The following is a 23496-nucleotide window of genomic DNA, read 5'->3' as shown; positions in this document are numbered from 1 at the left end:
ATCGCGCTCGAATTGACCGAAATCCTTTGCCTGGTTACAAATATTAGTCTAATGGCTACAAAGAGTCTTTGTGACAATCGTTCGGGTTGCCATGATTGTAGTGCCCCCACTATACAGACCACACCAGACACCAAAAGCCTTCCTTCGAGAACCGCTTCGTGCTAATTTTTGGCAGATAAACCTACTGTTCGCAGCATATTCAGGAGCTTTGGGGAAAAAAAAACGTATGACCTCACTGTTATGATGCTGTGTCATTGCCCTGTGTTTCTGTGTGCACTACTCGTGGCTGACCGTTTCGGCTGGCCCAAAACAAAAGACAAAATTTAAACCCGGCACTAATTTTTTGATGTCCTCAACTTACCCATAGGGTGAGGTAAGTTGATGAAAATATGTAGACTGTCATTTTTGGCTCGTGCGAAATAAATATCTGGTTTAGCACCACAGTAATTTGTGGATCATTTCTCAAAGGTTTGGGGATTCAGTTAATGAATAATGGTACAATTCAGGAGATTATTCTGACAGCCATTAACAAAATAGTCTTCAACATACACCACCTTATCCTATAACTAACCGACACTCAGTACACTGCTTGTAAAAACGAGCGATGTTTTAATCCGCATTATCTTGTCATTTTTCACAGCGACATGTTCGAACAAAGTACTCTTGACAAATGACTATCGCTTACCTGGAAACCCGAAAAAGACAAATGACACAATCGACAAGGAGGACACCCGGTTGTTTTATGCGGCACACCATTCAGTGAATACATAACGAAATGAAAGATCACGCTGTTGGGAATCGACGAGGACGTTTCTGCCCACGCGAGTACCGAAAGAGAAGGAGGGATCGCGAGCCAGGCACTCGGGCCTGTACCTTCGTTCAGGCAGTTTGGATCCGCCCCTCTGGAATAAAGTGGGACCATATTCATGACAGCGGGTCTCCGAGTTTCCTTCCTGTAACATATATTTGTTGGTGCCGAAACCCGGGAATCTCCTGCCGCTCTCCTCCGTCAAGGAATCACTCGGATACCGCTGCCATCCTCGCCTTCAATGAGTCGTTCACAGAAGGCTCGTACCGTCCTTCGCGCGGCGGTGACACGGCTCCTCAACAAGTTGGAAGGCCTGCACATCTCCGATAATCCAAACCTCAGCGAGATCACCGATAACGCTCATCTGCTGGAACAAAAGGCTGAACAGTTGCGAGAGCTGGACTCCAAAATCCAGGACGAAGTCAGCGATGACGCGTTCGAAGATGAGTATACTACAGCCACACGTTACCAGGACGATATTTACCTCGCCGTGGCAAGAGCTCGTCGCAGTATCGCGCTCAGTCCTACCGTCGCACCCGCTCCTCGTGATCCTCACCAGCTTCCATCCAGCATTAGAACGGTCGCTCTTCCGAAGTTGCAGATCCCGCCATTTGCGGGCAAGGCAGAGGACTGGCAAGCGTTTTGGGATCACTTCCGAACCACAATTCATAACTGCGAAGCTTTGCCCAGAATCGAGAAGTTTAAATATCTACTGTCCTACTTGTCGGGTCCAGCGAAACGTTCCGTCGAGGGAATTTCCATCTCTGAAGCGAATTATGACACGGCGATCACGACTTTACAGAATCGATTCGGTCGACCAGCGGCGCTCGTAGATGCTCATATCGATAAGCTGCTCAATTTGCCCCCTGTATCCTCGGCCAGAGATGTAGAGAAGTTGCGAGAACTCTACGACACCATCATCTTTAGAACCGGTTGCTTACAGAATCTTGGAGTTCCTCAGTCCCGTTACGCAGTCGTGTTGCACCGAGTAGTGATGCGCTGCATGCCGGAAGAGCTGGCCGTCGAGTTTCGCCAGCGACAGCTCGAGAAAGCGCCCTCAAGTCCTCTTCAGCCGCCAGGCGCTGAGGGGCAGATGTCAGACGAACGCTCCGAAACAGTTTCGAGCTTGCTGGCCTTTCTTCGCAGTCATATCGAGAGCCGAGAGGATTGCAAGTTTGCTCAGCGTCGTGTATCCCAACGGGAACCGCGGGAGCAGCGATCCTGCCCCTCCCCGGAGCAGCCTGCCAGTTTCCCGACAGCCCTCTCACTAGCAGCCCGCTCGACAAATCACCGTCCTCGTAATTGTCGGCTGTGTAACAGCCCCTCTCACGCCATTCAAGATTGCCACGCAGCTGTGTCTTCCACCGACAAGCGTAGACTTCTCTCAGCCAAACGTTGCTGTTTCCGCTGCGGCAAATACAACCATGTCTCACGCGAATGCCGTTCCTTCAGGTACCTAACGTGCTCCACCTGCGGCGAGCATCACCTTTCCCTCCTCTGCGACATCCAACGCGCCAGTTCTGAACGTTCCTCGCACACCCCCACCACGACGGCTACGTGCACTCGACCTGCCACGCACGTCCTCCTCCAAACCGCTCGCGTCTGGGCACTTGGACGGCAAGCCAACCATCTCGTCCGCGCGCTCTTTGATACCGGCAGCCATCGCACTTACGTTCGACAGGACCTGTCCCGCAGACTCGGTTGTCCCGTCCTCGGAACCGAGGACCTCACTGTGTACTCCTTTGGGAGAAGCAAGGCTCCTTCCAGATACCACTGCCGGAGAGTGGCATTGTCCTTGACTAGTCAGCACGCTCATTGTCCTCTCATTATAGAGGCTCTCGAAGTTCCGGAAGTGTGCTCTGTCACTACCCAGCCTCTGGACATACTGGCCCTCGACAAACCGCGTGACCTAGGGCTTGCTGCGGCCGATGCCCCGCTTCCCGATAGCGTCGCCGACGCCCACATCAGTGTTCTCATCGGATCCGATATTTACTGGACACTCGTGTCAGGCAATATTCGCCGTCTCACCCCTGGTCTCACCGCAGTCGAAACCCGCTTTGGATGGCTAGTCCAAGGAGCCTACTCCGTCTCCGCCTCAGCCTGTACTGCCGTCACTACCGCGCTCTCGTTCGCAGGACCGCCATGTGAATCCGACATTGACCCAGCCGAAATGTGGCGGTTAGACGCCATCGGAATCACCGATGACCCCTCCGATCCCATGCACTTGCATCCAGCGTTGGATGAGTTTGAGCACCAGGTGGCCAAGATAGGCAATCGTTATCAAGTTCCGCTTCTCATCAAGGACTCCTACTTCGGCGAACTAGCGGACAACCGAACGATTGCAGAGGCCAGACTCCTTTCGCAGCTTCGTCGCCTTCGCGATCAGCCCCATCTCCTGCAGCAATATCATGACACGATATCGGAGTACTTCTCAGAAGGTCATGCAGAAGAGGTGCCCAACATGTCGAGCCGACCGTCGAACCTCTATTACCTTCCTCATCATGCAGTCATACGCCAAGATGCCGTGACAACGAAGGTTCGGGTAGTCTTCGACGCCTCCTCGCATATGCCCGGCGAACTCTCGCTGAATCAAGTTCTGCACAAAGGCCCGAATCTCAACGCTGACCTCCTCGTGCAACTTATCGCGTTCCGCTGCCATCCGGTCGTACTGATTGCAGACATTCGCAAGGCCTATCTGCAGATCGCGATCCGTCCCGAGGATCGAGACGCCTTGCGTTTCCTTTGGATCAAGAAGCTACCTTCACCTCAAGAACCCCGACCGGACATCCAGGAATGGCGAATGACTCGAGTTCCATTCGGCGCCTCTTCCAGTCCATTTTTACTCGCCGCCACACTACGTCATCATCTCGCAGGCGCGGCCGACCGATACCCGGATACCACCGAACGCTTAAAACATGGCTTTTATGTCGACGACCTCATTGTCGGAGCAACCTCCGACGACCACGCCTTCCGACTCTATCAGGACGCCGTTTCAATCTTGGCCGAAGCTGGCATGGAGCTCCGCAAATGGGCGTCTAACTCCCCAACCATGAATAGTCAGTTTCTACACGACGGCCTTGCCTATGACAACGTGTCGACTCAGCCTATGATCAAAGTGCTAGGACTCCTCTGGCATCGACCCACCGACGAAATCACCTTCGACGTCGGTTCGGTCGTCGTGTACATCGCCGATCACCCGGTCACCAAGAGGACCATTCTCCACGCACTAGCCCGCATCTTCGACCCCCTGGGGTACTTGACCCCCTTCACCATATCCGCGCGCCTGTTGTTTCAGTCGTTGTGGAGTCTCGGTTACGGTTGGGATGCCCCGCTTGCTCCCCAGCAACGCTCCGGTTGGACCGAATGGTGTTCGCAGTTACCAACCCTCAACACCATACGCTTGGCTCGCCACCTGACAGCGGTATGTGACCTCGCGAATTCGTCTGGCGAGCTTCACGTTTTCGCTGACGCCAGTCCGCGCGCCTACGGAGCGGCGCTATACCTTCGAACGATCGCCTCCCAAGGCCAGTGGAACTGCAGTCTTCTCATCAGCAAAGGCCGGGTGGCTCCGCTCAAGACCATCTCCCTTCCACGCCTTGAACTCATCGGATGCCTCGCCGCCGCAAGGCTCGCCGCTCACATCCGGCAACTTCCGTTGCTCACATCTCTACCCACTTATTTTTGGACCGATTCCACAATAGCATTGCACTGGATCACAGCCGACCCACCGTCCACCTGCCTTTGTTCAGCACCGCGTCACCGAAATCAAACGCCTCTCTGCCGGTCACACGTGGCGTCATTGCCCCGGACAAGAGAACCCCGCTGATCTTGTCACTCGCGGTGTGTCTGCTCAGCGACTCGCCGCCGAACCCCTGTGGTGGCACGGCCCACACTGGCTCACCATGCAGGCAGACTCCTGGCCTTCCCGGCCCTCTTCAAGCTTAACTCCAGTCCCGCAAGATGAAGAACGCGTCACGCAGACCACTGTCTGCCCCGCTCCCTCGCTCAGGTTACCGGCTATTTTCGGTTTAGACCGCTACGCCAATCTAAGCACGGTTCTCCGGGTTACCGCTTGGGTACGCCGCTTCGTCGCTAACGCTCGTCACACGGCGTCGCCCGTACGCGGTCCCCTAACCGCACGCGAGCTTGATCAGGCAGAAATCTACTGGCTTCGGCGGTCGCAAGGTGACGTCTTCGTCGGCGAGATTTCCGCGCTTCAGCGCGGCGAGCAGCTCGCTCGATCAGCCATCAGACTCTTCCGACCTATACTGGACGGTGACGGCATTCTCCGTGTCGGTGGCCGCCTTGAAGCCCTCTCCGACCCAAGTGACCTAAAACACCCTATCTTGCTCCCAAGCCATCACCGCCTCACGGCCCTCATTATCATGTATGCCCACCTCCACCTCTGCCATGCAAGCATTCATACAACGCTCCTCGATCTCCGCGACAGATACTGGCTGCTCAAGGGACGACAAACTGTTAAACGCGTACTTCGTCAGTGCCTGCGGTGCCGCCGCACGAGACTTCGTCCAGAATCCGCGCCTGTCGCCCCACTACCTCGCGAGCGGATAACACCGACCACCGCCTTCGACGTCACTGGCGTGGACTTCTGCGGTCCGCTGTATGTCCGAGTCAGCTCAAGCGCCTCATCGAAAGCATACGCGGCCCTCTTTACGTGTGCGGTGACTCGAGCAATTCACCTAGAGCTCGTCACAAATATGACCGCCCCGGCTTTTCTTCTCGCTTTCCGCCGTTTCGTCGCCCGACGCGGTGTTCCATCACTTGTATACTCCGACAACGCCCGCACGTTCCACCGATGCGCTCACCTCCTCACTCTCCTGTCCACGGAACCCGTCCAAGATTTCGCCAGCAATCTTCGCATCACTTGGAGGTTTAACCCCCCTTCCGCCCCCTGGTGGGGTGGGTGGTGGGAGCGCATGATCCGCACGGTGAAATCATCCCTAAGACTGACCCTCGGCCATAGTCGCAAGACATTCGAAGAACTGGTCACCATCCTTCACGAAGTCGAAGCGGCCGTAAACAGCAGACCCCTCACTAGCATATCCACGGATCCTCAAGAGGTGCTCCCTCTAACCCCGTCTCATTTCCTCGTCGGGAGTCGTATTGCCAGGCTGCCGCTTCTCGAGAACGTCCAGCAACAGAGCACGCCCTTGACGTTACGCAGACGGAGCGAACGACGCCAGCAAGCCATTGAAGTGTTCTGGAAGCGCTGGAAAAGGGAATATCTCCTCCAGCTCCGTTCTGCGCACCAAGGTGCTGGCGGATCTCCTACAGCTCTGAAGCCTGGTGATCTTGTCATCGTTGAAGACGACCGCCTCCCACCATTGTTGTGGAAAACCGCCATCGTTGTAGCCACACACCCGGGGCGCGACGGGATCGTCCGGAGCTTCACTATCAGACTCGCAAACGGAAGAGAAACGTCACGTCCTGCTCAGCGTCTGTACCTGCTAGAGGCCCACAAGGACACCACTGCCGCCCCCGGGAGGATGTTGGGAATCGACAAGGACGTTTCTGCCCACGCGAGTACCGAAAGAGAAGGAGGGATCGCGAGCCAGGCACTCGGTCCTGTACCTTCGTTCAGGCAGTTTGGATCCGCCCCTCTGGAATAAAGTGGGACCATATTCATGACAGCGGGTCTCCGAGTTTCCGTCCTGTAACACACGCTGTCTTTGATGTGGGCGCGTAGTATATTGGACAATGCTCCAGACGGCCGTGAGTGCAGTATTATAGGATATCCTCAAAATATAACGCGAAGTAAAAAAGTGTCTGCGACGTCATGTTTACTCAAGCCATAATCATACGTCTTTTGAAGTCACGTCTGCCGCGCGCGCGCGTGTGTATGCGTGTGTGTGTGAGAGGGAGAGAGAGAGACTTTTTGTGTATGATGTAAAACCCCGAGACTATGAAGCACGAAGGGAAGGGGTAAAACACGAAGGGTAAAACACGAAGTCGAGAGACTTGCTTGAGTTGAGCTTTTTCTGTTACTGACTGGAGTGGATTTACACGTAAGGTTCTTTGTGTTGCAACTGGCTGCACATGCCGCAGGGCAAGATTGCGCATGATTTCGATCGCCTGGGGCTCTGTTGACGTTGGCCGGAAATATATCCGACACACAGCGCTGCACTCGAAGAAAAAAAGGGTAGAATTTTTCTACCCGTCTTGGTAGAGCATTACTGCGACCACATTCCTACTCAAACCAATTTTACCTTTTGGGTATAACTGCAGAGTAGGAACATACTGCAGTGTAGGAACTGTCGTTCTACCAGCTTGCGTAGGAAGTTCTACCCTTTTTGTCTTACAGCAAATGTGAGAGAGAGGAGCAAGGGAAAGGGACGCCGCAGCTTATACGAACGGAGGAGAAGGCGCGCCTGGATTGTCCCGAAATGGTAGACGCACTGTGGTTATACCAGCTTGGGCGGAAAAGTCTACCTTTTTTTTTTCTTACAGTGTGGATTTGAGCGTACAATATTTATGCGCATGAGGAATTAAACAACGAAAGGGGTTTTACTGCCATGAATTCTACTCACTGTCTCGCTTGAGCTGGGGTCACTAAATAGAGAGAGAACGGAGTAGTAACACTGAGCCACGCCGGTGAGCCACCCCGCCATCTTGGATCCGGTGCGCGCCTGCGTCGCCTAGCAATGGGACGCCAATCTGCCCATTCTCCGCCGGAGAACAGCGCGCAGTCGAGCCAGCTGAAAACCGAGGTCACCGACTTTGGATGGAGGGTACTCAAGATGGACGTCGCGTTCTTGGAAAGAGAAACCAAGTGATACGATCGGCCCAACCGCGGACACCGAAAAGCGGCTCTGGCGAGGAAAAGGTATGCTACTCTCTATACTCCTAACTATTGACTCTAGGTTGCGCTGCTTAGCGGTTCTAACAAAAGGAAGGAAATCTAAAGGAAAACTAAAAAGGTGTCTTTGTAGCCAAACCGAGGACACTTCCAGACAAGAAGCCTAGGAATGCTGAGCTATAGGTGTTCAACTTAAGAAGGAAAAGCAGTCTAGTGCGTCGCCTACATGAGCTGTTGGAGAGAAGGAGATACAATAGCGCGCCAAGAGAAATACTGCAGCGCCATCAGTTGGGGAGCGCCGCCGCGCAGTGTCATGTGCCCGGTCCTAACAGCCAATACGGAAGCAGAGTGATTACATTAACTCGCGCAGGAAGGAGCGTGACCTCTCTGTGTCCAAAATAATGGTGCCGTGATGTTACACGTAAGGTTTGTCTGCCCTGTGTCGCGACATGCTGCTCGTGCCGCAGGAGGTGCGCCGGAAATCTCCAACAAACTGTGCTGGAACATAGCCTCCTATAGGAGGCTATGGCAAGTTCAGCAAGCCAACAACATTACCGACTGAGCTATCGTGGCCCGCTCTCTGTGTCCAGCCATCCTACATGCGGCGCAGTAATATTTTGAAAGCTGACGGGCTAGACTATAGTCACATTTACCCAGGAAGGGCTCGAAGGATGCCACGTATCGTCTTTGAAGCGACCACACGGAACAACGGCAGCGGGCGGGGAGCCTTCGAGCGACGGGCTGAAACCCACGGCACGCCGCGCTGATTAGCCAGCGATGCTTGTAGAAGCATCTGTTCCTTCGCTCGCATCAATCTCATGGACGGATCGACGACCTTGGAGAAGCTTCTCTACTACCTCTTCTTCACCAACGCGCGCTTTCTACAAAGTTCGCCGCTGTGTATAAAAGCTTGTGAGCTCCGAGCCGGAGCATCTCTTACCTAAGTTCTGTCTAAGAGCCACCGCTCTTGTGTTAGACAGCTATAAAAGCAGCTAGAATAAAGCGTTCGCCGATTATTCGCCGTCTCGCTCGTCTGTTTTCATCCGTGACATTTCTGGTGGAGGCGCGGGGCAATCCGTGTTCAACGGCCTGGAAGAACAGAAACGACTAAGTCGAAGACAGCGTGGGCTACCTGAGGAATTCGGGCCATTGGGACTCCCAACCTGCAAGAAGATGATACGTGGCAATATACCACAAGGCCACTGCTGCACGATGTTGGGAATGTCTGTGGAACTTTGTAAGCCTGGACAATGTAGATTTTTTTTTATCCTGTTCAATTTGCTAAGCTTTTGTATTAATCAGTGAGTCAAAGGACGCGACGGTTCATGGCGGTATGACTATTGTCTTCTCTCCAAATTGGTAGCGATACCGACAAATATAGAAAGATTACTTTTTGGCTGTATAGAGTAGGGAAGATAAACGCTTTGTTGCGATCCTTCCCCGCATAAACCACTTGCGGCTTTTCGAAACGTGGTCGGACCAAGAAACCCACAGTAATACACAAGCACGTCTCAGAGCATGATTATATATTTCTTCTTTTTCTGTTCTTTTTTTTTTTTTTTTTCAACAAAAGGAGAGGTAACAGACAGGGGAAAAAAGTACGTACATGAACTGTATACTACGCGTGAACAGAGCAACAATGGTCCGTTGATGGCGCAATTTCTAGTTCGCGGTGTGTGCTGCCTGTGTTAATTTTCATCTGGGAAATTGGGCTCTGTAGTTTCACCCGTGACAGAACGTGTTTTGTTGGGGTTTCTGTTTTCATTTTTTTTTTCTGTTTCATCTTTCTTCTTTTCACCTCCGTGTGAGCAGTGGGCGATCTTACCTAGGGTGCCCCAATACCGCACCCTCTGCACCCCAATCTTACAGTGTTTCATCTTTCTTCGATGTGTGCGCAACACCATGGTGGTATTTCTTGCTTCTACGATGTATGCGCTCAGAATTTGTGACCACATTCTCGGGCCTCTCTATATCCATTGCTTGTACGCCTTGTGCCGTGCGGAAAATATTTAGGTGGCAGTGTTGCACCAATCTTCGTCGTGTTCAATTGCGCTCATGACACATGGATAGAGATAATAGTGGTTTCGAACAATTGGCTAGTTTGGAACGAAAGCCACATGCATGTATCACCAGGATTTGTACATAATTAAGGAACGCGAAAGATACTCACAGCGTTTCAAAGCGTACTTGGTGTACCATACCGTGACATACATTGCACGTTTCATTTTGATGCGGTTGTGTACCCGTCTTGACGTAACGGTCTATACAGCGTTACGTTTGACCTACTACCAACGAAAAACCTGATACCTAAGGAAGTGTTGCGGGACAGTCAAGATTTGAGCACGTTTTGTCAGACAGATTTCCCGCCTAGGACAGATCCAGAGACTACATTTTAAAACGCGATTTTAGCCAAAAACTTATCATACCCCAAATCTTTGAGAAGTGCTTACAAAAACAAAGCCTCTGAGAGAGTGACATGTACATGCACGCAAACCAAAATAATTGTTTTAAGACACACTCTAGCAGTGCTCAGTCTCCTGTGTTCGTACTGCGACCGCGGCTCTCCTAGACTTCGGGACCTTCTTAGGAAGACAGCTACATCTGAAAACTTTGCGAGGAAGACGCTTCCAAAATTTGCGTTCTAGGTTTCGTCGCTCGAAGACTGTTCTCAGTAGGTAAGAACGCATTGTTTTGTTTGTGAGAATATTTTATGTGCTTTGCTTCAAAAGTACGGAATTAGTACGTGGTCTTCGATGAGTATGTTTTGGCAAAGTGATGTCTAAGTTTGAACCATGCGGGCGCGGGCACTACGTTGAGACGCGAAGGCATGCGCGCTCCTAGGTGGATCACAGACGTCTTCAGACTTGTGGGCGAAGTTGACCTGTTGTAGTTGACTTGCCCTGAGCTTGACTTGTCACGCTTGAAGTTTACGCCTTTGTTTGCGTGCCAGTGTTCTGTGCTGGGTTATTTACAGAACTAGAAAATGATTAGCAAGTGCCTGCTTTTTCAGCTGGAATCCCTCGTTTTCACCTACTGGACGTCTTGGAGGCCATAAAGGAATTTGTTCTAAATACGGACACCTTCCTTAGCCTACTACCCTACGTAACGGCGATGGTTGACTCATTGCGTGAATCACAATTAGGCATCGACGACGTCTACAATAGGGCCGTGAAGCTGGAAGCGTTTGCGACGAGTGGCGCCATGCTGGGAGGACAACGCGTGTGGTCCCACCCAGACTTCAGAACTCTCCCAGTCGTTCCAGCATCTGAAGAGTTGCTAGCCAGAGAATTGCCTCATTTGACGCCTAATCGTGTCCGTGGGTCGTATAATAGCACGGAGCACTATCTGGACGTCCAGTTTAGGCTGCTTCGTGAGGATTTCGTCCGTCCGCTCCGGGAAGGGATAAGGGAGTGTGCCCGGGCACAGCAAGTCTGTGGACATAGATACAGGTAAACTTCGTATAATGCCAGAATATTGCGAAACTTGCCGTCTCTTGCTCAAAAATTGATCAGCCTTGCCGGAGCCACCCACGTTTATCGATACCATGCGCGTATATCGTTACTATGCCGCATGTGTATCGTATTTTATTTTTGCGTTAATACATGCCAGTAACCATACTGTGAGATGGACATTTCAGGAGGGCTTTAGTGGATCGTACCTGCTAGAACATAGCATGCACAGTACGCAAAGAGTGCTTGCGCACATGGGTTGTTTTTCAGGAATAAATTCCCAACGTAAGAAGCATTTGTGGGAGCACTTCGTAGGATTTGGGCAAGCATATCGTCTACTCATTCGTTAAGATCGAAAAGCAAAGTGTACCGGAAGTACAAAATAACGTTTAACATTTACGAGAATGCATCCACACGCTCTACCACTTCTTTTTAGACCAGCGGCGGAGTAGGTTACGGCGTCCCGCTCGTTGATGGTAGCTAAGGTGGTGCTGAAGACTGGGAGGTAGTGGGTTCGAATCCTACCACCGGCTGTGCCGTCCGAGGTTTTTCTGGGGTTTTCCGAAGACTTCCTAGACGAATTTCCTCAGTTCGCTCTGAAGTCAGCCCAGGGCGCATACTAACATCCCCTGTCCCACACTACTTCCTGCTGTCCTCTCTCTACGTGGCCACTTCTATACGCCGCTCATAGCCACAGTTGCTTCGCGGCGCTAACAAGGAATTTCAAAAAGTGAAAAAAATAAAAAAAACGATTGCGTGCAATCGTTCGCGAGCAGACTTCGCGGGGAGCATTTGAAGCATTACAACGGTCTGCGATTCTTGGTCATTTAAAACGGGCGCGAGATAATTAGTTTTACGTTTAACTAAGCCGATGTATTTCTCTGCAGGAAAGAAATATTCCGCAAGTTGGACGGCGTGAACGTCCATTCCGGCGTTGTCGTCATTTCCTCTTCCGTCAACGCAGATGGAAGGGTATACGTCGTGCAGTTCGACGCCTCGAGTTTCTCAAAGATGCGCTGGAAGGGAACGAGGCGCTTTATGACTGGGTCGCTGCTTTGCTTCAGTAAGGACAACTTCGAGACAATCCAGGTGGTCACGGTGTCTCGTGCCACTCCAAGCATGCTCGGCAGAGGCGTCGTTGAAGTCACATTCTGGAATTGTAGCTGCGAAGTCACGGGCCAGTATGTTGTTCTGGAAAGCATCGCATACTTCGAGGGTTATCGTCATGTATTCCAGGCTCTGCAAAACACGCACGCTCTTCCACTGGAAAAGTACATCGTAGGTGAGCTGATACAGCCCAACGTCGTTACTATATTCGAGTATTCCTAGTACATAGGCAAGAACGTCACCACGTGATCTTAGGTTGTAGGCGCTTCCGTAATATATGTATTTTCCTTTCCCCATCGACTATACGCACGCGTTTGTGCACATAGTGTGCTTCCTGGCATGCGTGATTTATAGTTGAATGTTGAAGAATAGCATTTCGTGACTTCGTGTTACCTACTGGAGCATGCGTCTCGTGTGGCTATATGTAACGCAGAAAGAGCGTTCTCTGAAATCCCAGGACAGTTCATGGCTGGCCACGCAACAAAACTGTTTTGCACAGATATAGATATCGTAACATCTTTTGGCGAGCAAAATACAGGAATATACAGAACTCTTTGCGTGCCTAACCGGTTGCAACTCACAGAACGAAGATAGAACCTTCCCAAGATCATGTTTCAAGCATTGTGACAGTACCCACGTTGCTTAGAACGGCAGCTGACCACATTAGGAACATAAACTCGGCACTGTTGACGGCACAGGCGTATCATTGTTTGTATCAGTGTTTCCCTCATTCGTCACTTTTTCACACAACTACACGCCGTTGCAGGTGCGGAATCTGTCGTTTTCCATCCAAGTTACGTGAATATTTCGACGACGTTCGACATAACGTGTCTCCTAGAGACACCTGGTGGTACCCGCCGAAAGGTGACCCTGCTCGACCGAGACAGCTGGCCAAACGCGGAAGAACTCCAACTGGACAGCTCCCAACTGGAGGCTCTTCAGTACGCTCTAACCCATGAACTAGGCGTCATACAGGGACCTCCGGGAACGGGAAAGACCTACATGGGCTTGAAGATTGTTCAGACGCTGCTGGAGAACGACGCTGTATGGGGTGACGGCCAAGGTCCCATCTTGGTGGTCTGCTATACCAATCGCGCCCTGGATCAGTTTCTGGAAGGCGTGCTTCAGTTCACGAAACTTGTTACCAGGATGGGCGGTGGATGTAAGAACAACGCCTTGAAAAGGTATCATGTCAATAAGACGTGCAAACGGACACAAGCTGGTCGGCAGTCCTCTGAAGCTCTACAGAAGCACCTTGAACGAGTGAAGGTTTGCCTTTTGTTTTCGCTTGTGTAGTGCACGGGATAGTGCTAACGGGGCCTAAACGTGTATTTACACGAACGATATCCCCACGGAATGTTCTACCGGAAGAAAAAGCGAAAAGGTGCTCTCGGGGCAGAATTAAGTTACGTTTTGTTTCGTATGTTCCCAACGGTCAGCAGTGCACTCGCACGTTGAGCGCACGCGCTCGATCATGTGACTGTATCGCATCTTCCGGTGGAGTATTCTTGAGGAATGTCGCTTGTGAGAATGCACGGGAAGTGATGCGTTCCTCAAGGAGCTGAGGCAGATTTCTACTGGTCTTCGTTTGTGCTCCCGCCTATCTAACGTGCATGCTCTTATACCTTCTACGGACAAGCAAAGGACAAAGCCTTAGCCAATCTTTGTACTTTTGACGTTGCTGCATCTCAGTTCTTATACCTATACCCATGCTTATGCATTCACCTTTTTTCAGACGCTTTCAACATTGGCACAGACAATGTTTTCCGTACCTGAGGAAGAGGACGTTGTAAAACTGCTTATGCATGTCATGAGCAAGGCGTGCTGCCAGTCCTTCTTGCAAGCGGTGTTCGACGAGGATTCCTTCTGTCAAGTGTTCAGGGTGTGGTTACGCTTGGATCAAACGAAAGCACTCTTCCTGAATCAAAGCAGCAAAAAGGACACGTCATCGGTAAGGGAGGCTGGATTGGTATACTACATTCTCAGAGTATACCTGATGTATCTGTCTTCTGCACAGAGTTCTCTGTCTTCTGCCTCCTAGGCAGACGTGAGCGCGGATGACATTGATAGTATCCGCATCTGCACTGCTCCCGCGCACGTAAAATCCGCGACCGCATCCGCGTCGGATGAAATAGATGTATCCGTACATCCGCAGTCACCGAATTTGAGTGGAAAATCCGCATGACGAAAATGTTATCATGTAAACCACCCAGGAATATTGTGTCATCCACAATTGTGCATAGGATATACCCTTGGACATCATTTTGGACTCTTCGCGTCAATTGTGGCTCCACCTGGCGGACGTCAACAACAACACAAATGCTTATTTGAGGATAAAATGCAGATATCCGCGCCTGCCGCAGTGGTGCGCGAGTTTATCCGCACCTTACCCTCGTGTATTTCAAGACGTTATATTTTTTCCGCAGCACGGCATAGACCGGATATCCGCGCGGATCCACGGGAATAACCATACCCGCGTGCACCACTGTCCACGTGACACCTCATGACAGGGTTTTTAAAAAAGATTACCGCCAGCGATGACCGGCGTAAAGTATAAGGCCACATTTAAACACGTTTCTCACAACGCCAAAAGACTCCTGCGTGGACTTCAAAGATGACGCTTAAATTATTGGTGGCTGGTTTTGTGACATATTGAACTATTAGGCATAGGCAATTCGCATTATGCAGTGCGGTGATAGTGACGTCACTTACTCAGGTGCACAAAGCTAAAAAGGGATCCAACATGCGGGACCCGGACACAAGCTCTTGTGAAGCACATCTGCGCAACATCATCAAGGAGGGCGATCGAGCCACAGGAGACGATCATGTCGAGGAAGTCTGGACACTAAGATCTCGAGAGCGCTGGAAACTGTATCGATACTGGGTCGACAACCTGACTTCTGTGATTGACACCTTTCAAACTTCTGAGATGACAACAATGGAAGATGTGCAAGAGCGCATGGCGCACTCCAGACTAATGGCTGTCCTACCGGTCCTTAGGGCGTCCAAGGTGGGTACCTAATGGGTTCCAAGGGCACTAAAGTGCAAAAAATTACTCCTGGTGTGTGTGTGCAGATGACCAGAAGTCTTGTTTCAGGTCATTGGAATGACAACAACGTGCGCGGCTAAGTACCAGGCTCTCCTCCGCGAGGTGCAACCGCGCATCGTCATCGTGGAAGAGGCAGCCGAAGTACTCAAAGCTCACGTGGTGACAAGCTTGGCTCCGCAAACTCAGCATGTGATCCTCATCGGAGACCACCAGCAGTTGCGTCCGCCTACGAATGTACACGAACTGTCAATCAGGTACAGGGCCCGCTTGCACGAAACCCATTGACCCATTGACAAGCAATAGGCTTGGGTGCAACGCTCAAGCTTTGAGTGGGCTACGGGGCACGACAACACTATTCAGGAAATCGCAAAGGAAATCGCACCCATCGGTTATCTTACGTGTTTGGGTTGTAAACTGTTGGAAGTGTACGTAACCCGGCACGAAACCTTGTAACGCAATCCGCCGCTGTACGCGAAGAGTGTTATGTCCGTCCCTGTGTTTCACCACCACGATACTCAGTAAACAAACTGGTGTGGATGCGAGAGGGAATAAAAGGGGATGTGTAGAGTGTGGAAGCTTGTCCTTGTGTGTCTGCGCGAAGCTTGGTATGTTGGGGATCTAAGATCGTGTAAGCGCATCATGTGTAACGTTCAGCCGTATAGCGTGGTTCCCAGTCCCGGTACCCGTCCATCGACTGCCGTTCTTTAATCGTAATATTGCTGTCGTCGTGTGCTTTGTACTACTTACATTTGAAAGCAAGATGGTTTACTTAACAGATACAAGATGGACGTGTCTCTTTTCGAAAGAATGCTTATCAACGGCGTGGGTGTCAAACAGCTCTGCGTTCAACATCGCATGAGGCCGGACTTCGCCCGCCTTCTCACGCCACGATTCTACCCTACCTTGGAGCCCCACTCGTGCGTGGAACGATACGAAGACATTGAGGGTATGACCACAAACATGTTCTTCTTCAATCACTCCTCCCCAGAGCGGAGCAATTCTGGCAGAAGCTATAGCAACGTTTTCGAGGCAAATTTTCTTGTCAACCTCTGCAGATACCTGCTTGCTCAGGGTTACCAACGTTCTCAAATCACTTTGCTCACGCCGTACATGGGTCAGAAGAAGCTTCTAGAGCGCACAGCTAGTACATATCACGAGCTGACCGCGGTGGCCATCACAGTAGTGGATAATTTCCAAGGAGAAGAGAACGACATCATCCTCTTGTCCTTGGTTCGCTCCAACGAAACCGGGGAAACCGGTTTCGTTCGAGTGGCGAACCGAATTTGTGTCCTCCTATCCAGGGCTCGTATGGGATTTTACTGCGTAGGCAATATGACCTTACTGAGCGAGGCGTCCAACTTATGGAGAGACATCGTTGACGACCTCAAACATCGTGGCCTGCTCGGATGCGAACTGAAGTTACGGTGCAGGAGACACTCGAACAGCACGGCAGTAGTAAGAACAGCAGATGACTTTCCTAGCGGTCGTAGTGGTCTCTGTAACCATCCGTGCACAGCCTCCCTTCCCTGCGGACATTCTTGTCCAAAAAACTGTCACATGGATACTGAGGACCACACGCTGTCCACCTGCAGAGAGCGTTGCGGAAAGACATGTTCCAGAGGTCACTGTTGCAACGAACGCTGCCACGGCCAGTGTACGCGTTGCACGGTGCACATTAAGGTGGAGTTTCCTGTCCATACTTCCGAAGTCCCGTGCTACATGGCAGACGAGGCGACTTGCACGAAAAAATGCGGACGACTCTTGAATACATGCGGTCATCCGTGTGGCAAAACATGCGGCGAGCTCTGCGGTGGAGCGTGCGTCGGATCAAGTGCTGAGGTAGGTCCGTGCGGACATCTCATCGAAGTTCCGTGCAAGATATCTGGCTGTATCGCTGCTAATCCAGAACTCTGTCGAGCCCGCTGCGAGAGACTGCTACAATGCGGACATAGGTGTGCAGGGCGTTGTGGTGAGCCGTGTGGCGATAACCCGTGCAGGGAAGCCGTAAAGAAATCCTTACCCTGCGGCCATACGGTCACTGCGGAGTGTCGTGAGTTGGCAACGGTTATTGCATGCCGGACGAAATCTAGTTACGTGCTTCCTTGCGGACATGACGTGGTCCTCGAATGCTGGCAAACCCAAACTGAATCATTTTTCGCCTGCGATCAGTGTCCGAAGTCCCTGCCATGTGGACATACATGCCGCTTCAGATGCACTAGAGCTTGTAGCCACGTTTGCAGGGCCGAAGTAGCCGCTCTGTGCTTATCTGGACACACCGTTGTAGTTCCATGTTGGCAGCAGAAGGATCCCTCTCCCATTTCTAGGCTGTGCCGTGCACCTTGTCCAGCTATCCTACACTGCGGTCATCCTTGCTGGAATGCCTGCAATGAACCTTGCGCAAGTACGTGCAACAAGTATGTTACTTTGGACAGACCTTGCGGCCACAAAGATATCGTTCCGTGCAGTCTGCGGAAAAAGGAATTTCCTTGCTTAGAACCTTGTCCTCGGTCTCTTGCCTGCGGTCATCCATGTCCGGCCGCCTGCTACAAAACGCCGTGTCCATACCCGTGCCAGCTATCGTGTCCAATATCCTGCCCTCACGGCCCGTGTCCGACTGTGTGTGGCTATCCATGTCCACCTTGCGGAGAACCCTGCACGTGGTCGTGTCCGCACTCTCGTTGCGATGCCTTGTGTTGCGAACCTTGTACACGGCCTCCCTGCGACCATCGCTGCGCGAGACTGCTGCCCTGTGGTCATGCTTGTCTCGGAGCCTGCGGCGAGCCCTGTCCGACGCTATGCAGTGTTTGCAAGCCGAAAGAGTACGAGGAAGCAGCGGGAACGTCCTTAAATGTTCTCCTCGTAGCGCTCGGAGACTGCGGACATTCTGTGCCAGAGGAAGATTTCAGGAGAGCTTGCTCCACAGCCCCTGAGAATGGCCCTCTTTTGTGCCCTAGATGCTCGACGCCCGCCAGGCATTGTCTGAGGTACGCCACAAGTTTCGTAGTGTGGAACGGGTAACGCGGAGCAACTAAGGGGATTGGGATTGAGACGACATTGTAACTTCTTGGGTTCGGAATACTTGTGTGGTTCTGTTCAACTGACCTTAGCCCTCTGAGTAGTTAGCCCATGAAACCTGTTATATCACTTAGGAACGACCCCAACCCCCGCAGACTTCGCCGCTTTTAACATCCTTTGGCTACTGCGAACTCCCCGTAGCTTCGTGCAACATCCATCGAGAATAGTCTAATATCAATTTCACACCATACGAGCCGCTATACGAGAGTTGCAGGGGATATTGTCGCTAAGAAATGGAGTTCTACCAACCAGCCCTACTTTTTCTGTTGTTGCAGGGGATACGCGTTTTCTTGGATTATGGAACTCAGCAGTTCCGACGTCTTTCGCTTCTCTAATGCATGGATACCTCTCTTTGTCACCTCGTAGGTTCGGTCAACGTGTCAAGAAGTACATCGCCAGGATGAACAGACAAAAGCGAAAGGCTCTGGATGACATCCGGAGTGAGCATTACGGGTATGAAGCGGTTGCCGGGCAACACTCACTTGATGACTACCTCCGTAGTCTCATTGAAGAGAAGAAACCCTGCGACAAGTGACTTCAATAGGCCCACTGAACAAACTTGTCTTGCTTTTATATAGTGTTTTGGTTTCGAAATACTGAGCGCTTCGTTGGGCTACTGTAGCCCTTAGTTCTTGGTTTCAATTTGTCTGTGGTTTCGTTAAAACAATGAAACTTCATTCGCGCTCGAACCCCTGCAGCGATGTATATGATGTGCATCGGCGATAATCGCCCTCTTCTCTACACTGATCTCAATGTCATAACAAAATCAGACTTTTACAGATAAAGAATATTTCGTATCTCCATTTTCTAGATGTGATGTGTCGCCCAGTCATGGGCGTATTGAGACTGGGTGCAGAGGAGGGGTGTTTCGAGGTCACCTGTGAAAATAGTGCACTCTTTATTCATATAGCCATGATTTTGCTACCGCTGAATCGCACAGTCCGCGGCATCCGTTACCAGAAAACGGACTGGGTTACACGCTCCACCCCCACCCCCCTTGGGAATGCCCATGGTCCCAATCTCCCCATCCGTTGAACAGAGCCCAAACGTACAGAACAGCGATCATCTTAGTGCCTGTCTTGGGATTACACTGCAGTGGTGGCGCTCCGGCTCAGATCCGTGGGCACTTCATCTCTCTGGTATTGCGAAATGAAAAGCTGAAGATTTGTGTATCGTAGCTGTGCCTAGTCGCTCATGTTTATCACGCTGGAATTCACCGAAATCCTTTGCCTGGTTACAAATATTAGTACAATGGCTACAGAGTGTCTTTGTGGCAATCGTTCGGGTTGCCATGCCTGTAGTGCCTCCACTATACAGACCAGGCCAGACCAGACACCAAAAGCTTGTCTCTCACATTGGTTTCTTGAGGCGGCGCCAAGACGTCCCAGTCGGGAAGCGGATGCCGCGACGTGAGGTGCTTCCAGGCGGTTTTCGAGAACCGCTTCGTGCTAATTTTTGGCAGATAAACCTACTGTTCGCAGCATATCCAGGAGCTTTGGGGAACAGGCACTGTTATGATGCTGTGCCATTGCCCTATGTTTCTGTGTGCAATACTCGTGGCTGACCGTTTCTGCTGGCCCAAAACAAAAGACAAAATTTAAACCTGGCACTAATTTTTTTATGTCCTCAACTTACCCATAGGGTGGCGTAAGTTGATGGAAATATGTTGACTGCCATTTTTGGGTCGTGCGAAATAAATATCTGGTTTAGCACCACAGTAATTTGTGGATCATTTCTCAAAGGTTTGGGGATTCAGTTAACGAATAATGGTACAATTCAGGCGATTATTCTGACAGCTATTAACAAAATAGTTAACTGTCTTCAACATAGGCCACCGTATCCTATAACAAACCGACACTCTGTACACTGCTTGTAAAAACGAGCGATGTTTTAATCCGCATTATCTTGTCATTTTTCGCAGCGACATGTTCGAACAAAGTACTCTTGACAAATGACTACACTTACCTGGAAACCCGAAAAAGACAAATGACACAATCGATAAGGAGGACACCCGGTTGTTTTATGCGGCACACCATTCAGTGAATATATAACGAAATGAAAGATCACGCTGTCTTTGATGTGGGCGCGTAGTATATTGGACAATGCTCCAGACGGCCGTGAGTGCAGTATTACAGGATATCCTCAAAATATAACGCGAAGTAAAAAAAGTGTCTGCGACGTCATGTTTACTCAAGCCATAATCATACGTCTTTTGAAGTCACGTCTGCCGCGCGCGCGCGTGTATATGCGTGTGTGTGAGAGAGAGAGAGAGAGAGAGAGAGACACTTTTTGTGTATGATGTAAAACCCCGAGACTAGGAAGCACGAAGGGACGGACACAAACACGAAGTCGAGAGACTTGTCTGAGTTGAGCTTTTTCTGTTACTGACTGGAGTGGATTTCCACGTAAGGTTCTTTGTGTTGCAACTGGCTGCACATGCTGCAGAGCAAGATTGCGCATGATTTCGATCGCCTGGGGTTCTTTTGACGTTTGCCGGAAGTATCCGACACACAGCGCTGCACTCGAAGAAAAAAAGGGTAGAATTTTTCTTCCCATCTTGGTAGAGCATTACTGCGACCACATTTCTACTCAAACCAATTTTACCTTTTGGGTATAACTGCAGAGTAGGAACTGTCGTTCTACCAGCTTGGGTAGGAAGTTCTACCCTTTTTGTCTTACAGCAAATGTGAGAGAGAGGAGCAAGGGAAAGGGACGCCGCAGCTTATACGAACAGAGGAGAAGGCGCGTGCGTGGATTGTCCCGAAATGGTAGACGCACTGTGGTTATACCAGCTTGGGCACCAGCTCCCGTGGCTCAGTGGTTAGCGTGCTGGCCATGTCACGTCGAGACTGGGAGGTACCCGGGTTCGAATCCCGGTGCCGGCTGTGCTGTCTGGGGTTTTTCCTGGGTTTTCCTCAGACGCTTTCAGACATATGTCGGCACAGTTCCCTTAGAAGTCGGCCCAGGACGCACATTCCCCCAGGGCGTGAGTCGTGACGTTGCCCACATACGTGAGGCCGACAACGGCAAGCCCTATCACCACCGCCACCAGCTTGGGCGGAAAAGTCTACCTCTTTTTCTCTTAGAGTGTGGACTTGAGCGTACAATATTTATGCCCATGAGGAATTAAACAACGAAAGGAGTTTTACTGCCATGAATTCTATTCACTGTCTCGCTTGAGCTGGGGTCACTAAATAGAGGGAGAACGGAGTAGTGACACTGAGCCACGCCGGTGAGCCAGCCCGCCATCTTGGATCCGGTGCGCGCCTGCGTCGCCTAGCAACGGGACGCCAATCTGCCCATTCTCCGCCGGAGAACAGCGCGCAGTCGAGCCAGCTGAGAACCGAGGTAACCGATTTTGGATGGACGGGACTCAACATGGACGGCGCGTTCTTGGAAAGAGAAACCACGTGATACGATCGGCCCAATCGCGGACACCGAAAAGCGGCTCTGGCGAGGAAAAGGAACGCTATACTCCTAACTATTGACTCTAGGTTGCGCTGCTTAGCGGTTCTAACAAAAGGGAGGAAATCTAAAGGAAAACTAAAAAGGTGTCTTTGTAGCCAAACCAAGGACACTTCCAGACAAAAAGCCTAGGAATGCTGAGCTATAGGTGTTCAACTTAAGAAGGAAAAGCAGTGCAGTGCGTCACCTACATGAGCTGTTGGAGAGAAGGAGGTACAAGAGCGCGCCAAGAGAAATACTGCAGCGCCATCAGTAGGAGAGCGCCGCCGCGCAGTGTCACGTGCCCGGTCCTAACAGCCAATACGGAAGCAGAGTGATTACATTAACTCGCGCAGGAAGGAGCGTGACCTCTCTGTGTCCAAAATAATGGTGCCGTGATGTTACAGGTAAGGTTTGTCTGCCCTGTGTTGCGACATTGTGCTCGTGCCGCAGGGTAGGACTGCGGCTAATTTCGACTACCTGGGATTCTTTTGAGGTGCGCCGGAAATCACCAACACACAGTGCTGAAACATAGCCTCCTATAGGAGGCTATGGCTGGAAGCAATGTTTACCTCTCCCACATTGCTACAATCCTCGGCTGGGATCGAACCAGTGAACTTGAGTTCAGCAAGCCAACAACATTACCGTCTGAGCTACCGTGGCCTGCTCTCTGTGTCCAGCCATCCTAGATGCGGCGCAGTAATGTTTTGAAAGCTGACGGGCTAGACTATAGTCACATTTACCCAGGAAGGGCTCGAAGGTTGCCACGTATCGTCTTTGAAGCGACCACACGGAACAACGGCAGCGGGCGGGGAGCCATCGAGCGACGGGCTGAGATCCACGGCACGCTGCGCTGATTAGCCAGCGATGCTTGTACAAGCATCTGTTCCTTCGCTCGCATCAATCTCATGGACGGATCGACGACCTTGGAGAAGCTTCTCTACTCCCTCTTCTTCACCAACGCGCGCTTTCTACAAAGTTCGCCGCTGTGTATAAAAGCTTGTGAGCTCCCAGCCGGAGCATCTTTTACCTTAGTTCTAAGAGCTACCGCTCTTGTGTTAGCCAGCTATAAGCAGCTAGAACAAAGCGTTCGCCGATTATTCGCCGTCTCGCTCGTCTGTTTTCATCCGTGACATTTCTGGTGGAGGCGCGGGGCAATCCGTGTTCAACGGCCTGGAAGAACAGAAACGACTGAGTCGAAGACAGCGTGGGCTACCTGAGGAATTCGGGCCATTGGGACCCCCAACCCGCAAGAAGGTGATACGTGGCAATATACCAGTAGGCCACTGTTGCACGGTGTTCGGAATGTCTGTGGAACTTTGTAAGCCTGGACAGTGTAGATTTTTTTATTTTTTTATCCTGCTCAATTTGCCAAGCTTTTGCACTAATCAATGAGTGAAAGGACACGACGGTTCATGGCGGTATGACTATTGTCTTCTCTCCAAATTGGTAGCGATACCGACAAATATAGAAACATTACTTTTTGGCTGTAGAGAATGGGGAAGATAAACGCTTTGTTGCGATCCTTCCCCGCATAAACCACTTCCGGCTTTTCGAAACGTGGTCGGACCAAGAAACCCATAGTAATACACAAGCACGTCTCAGAGCATGATTATACATTTTTTCTTTTTCTTTTCTTTAACAAAAGGAGAGGTAACAGACAGGAAAAAAAGTACAGACATTAACTGTATACTATGCGTGAAGAGAGCAACAATGGTCCGTTGATGGCGCAATGTCTAATTCGCGG

General features: G+C 51.0%; 1 protein-coding gene and 1 long non-coding RNA gene across 3 annotated transcripts in view; one reads left to right on the top strand and one right to left on the bottom strand.

The window, feature by feature from the left end:
* LOC135396196 (uncharacterized) overlaps positions 1-23496 on the bottom strand; it is a 160672-nt gene that overhangs the window by 102108 nt on the left and 35068 nt on the right. The window lies entirely within an intron of this gene.
* On the top strand, positions 13921-19123 carry LOC135394799 (NFX1-type zinc finger-containing protein 1-like). Of its 2 annotated transcripts, XM_064625787.1 has the most exons (5): positions 13921-14132; positions 14898-15191; positions 15279-15484; positions 16007-18214; positions 18672-19123. In XM_064625787.1, exons 1-5 carry the CDS (start codon positions 13941-13943, stop codon positions 18838-18840), a joined length of 3069 nt encoding a protein of 1022 aa, XP_064481857.1. In that variant the 5' UTR covers positions 13921-13940; the 3' UTR covers positions 18841-19123. The 2 variants fall into 2 exon arrangements, with proteins under 2 accessions (XP_064481857.1, XP_064481858.1); XM_064625788.1 differs by lacking the exon at positions 16007-18214.

This window comes from Ornithodoros turicata, chromosome 5 (assembly GCF_037126465.1).
Source record: "Ornithodoros turicata isolate Travis chromosome 5, ASM3712646v1, whole genome shotgun sequence".
Taxonomy (NCBI): domain Eukaryota; kingdom Metazoa; phylum Arthropoda; class Arachnida; order Ixodida; family Argasidae; genus Ornithodoros; species Ornithodoros turicata.
The sequence above is the reverse complement of the archived record's forward strand: the minus strand, read 5'-3'. Positions and strand labels throughout refer to the sequence as shown.

Coding starts and splice junctions, on each gene's coding strand:
- LOC135394799 (XM_064625787.1), top strand. CDS start 13,941: ATGTTTTCCGTACCTGAGGAAGAGGACGTTGTAAAACTGCTTATGCAT. Junction 14,133..14,897: donor GCAAAAAGGACACGTCATCG/GTAAGGGAGGCT, acceptor TCACTTACTCAG/GTGCACAAAGCTAAAAAGGG. Junction 15,192..15,278: donor CGGTCCTTAGGGCGTCCAAG/GTGGGTACCTAA, acceptor GTCTTGTTTCAG/GTCATTGGAATGACAACAAC.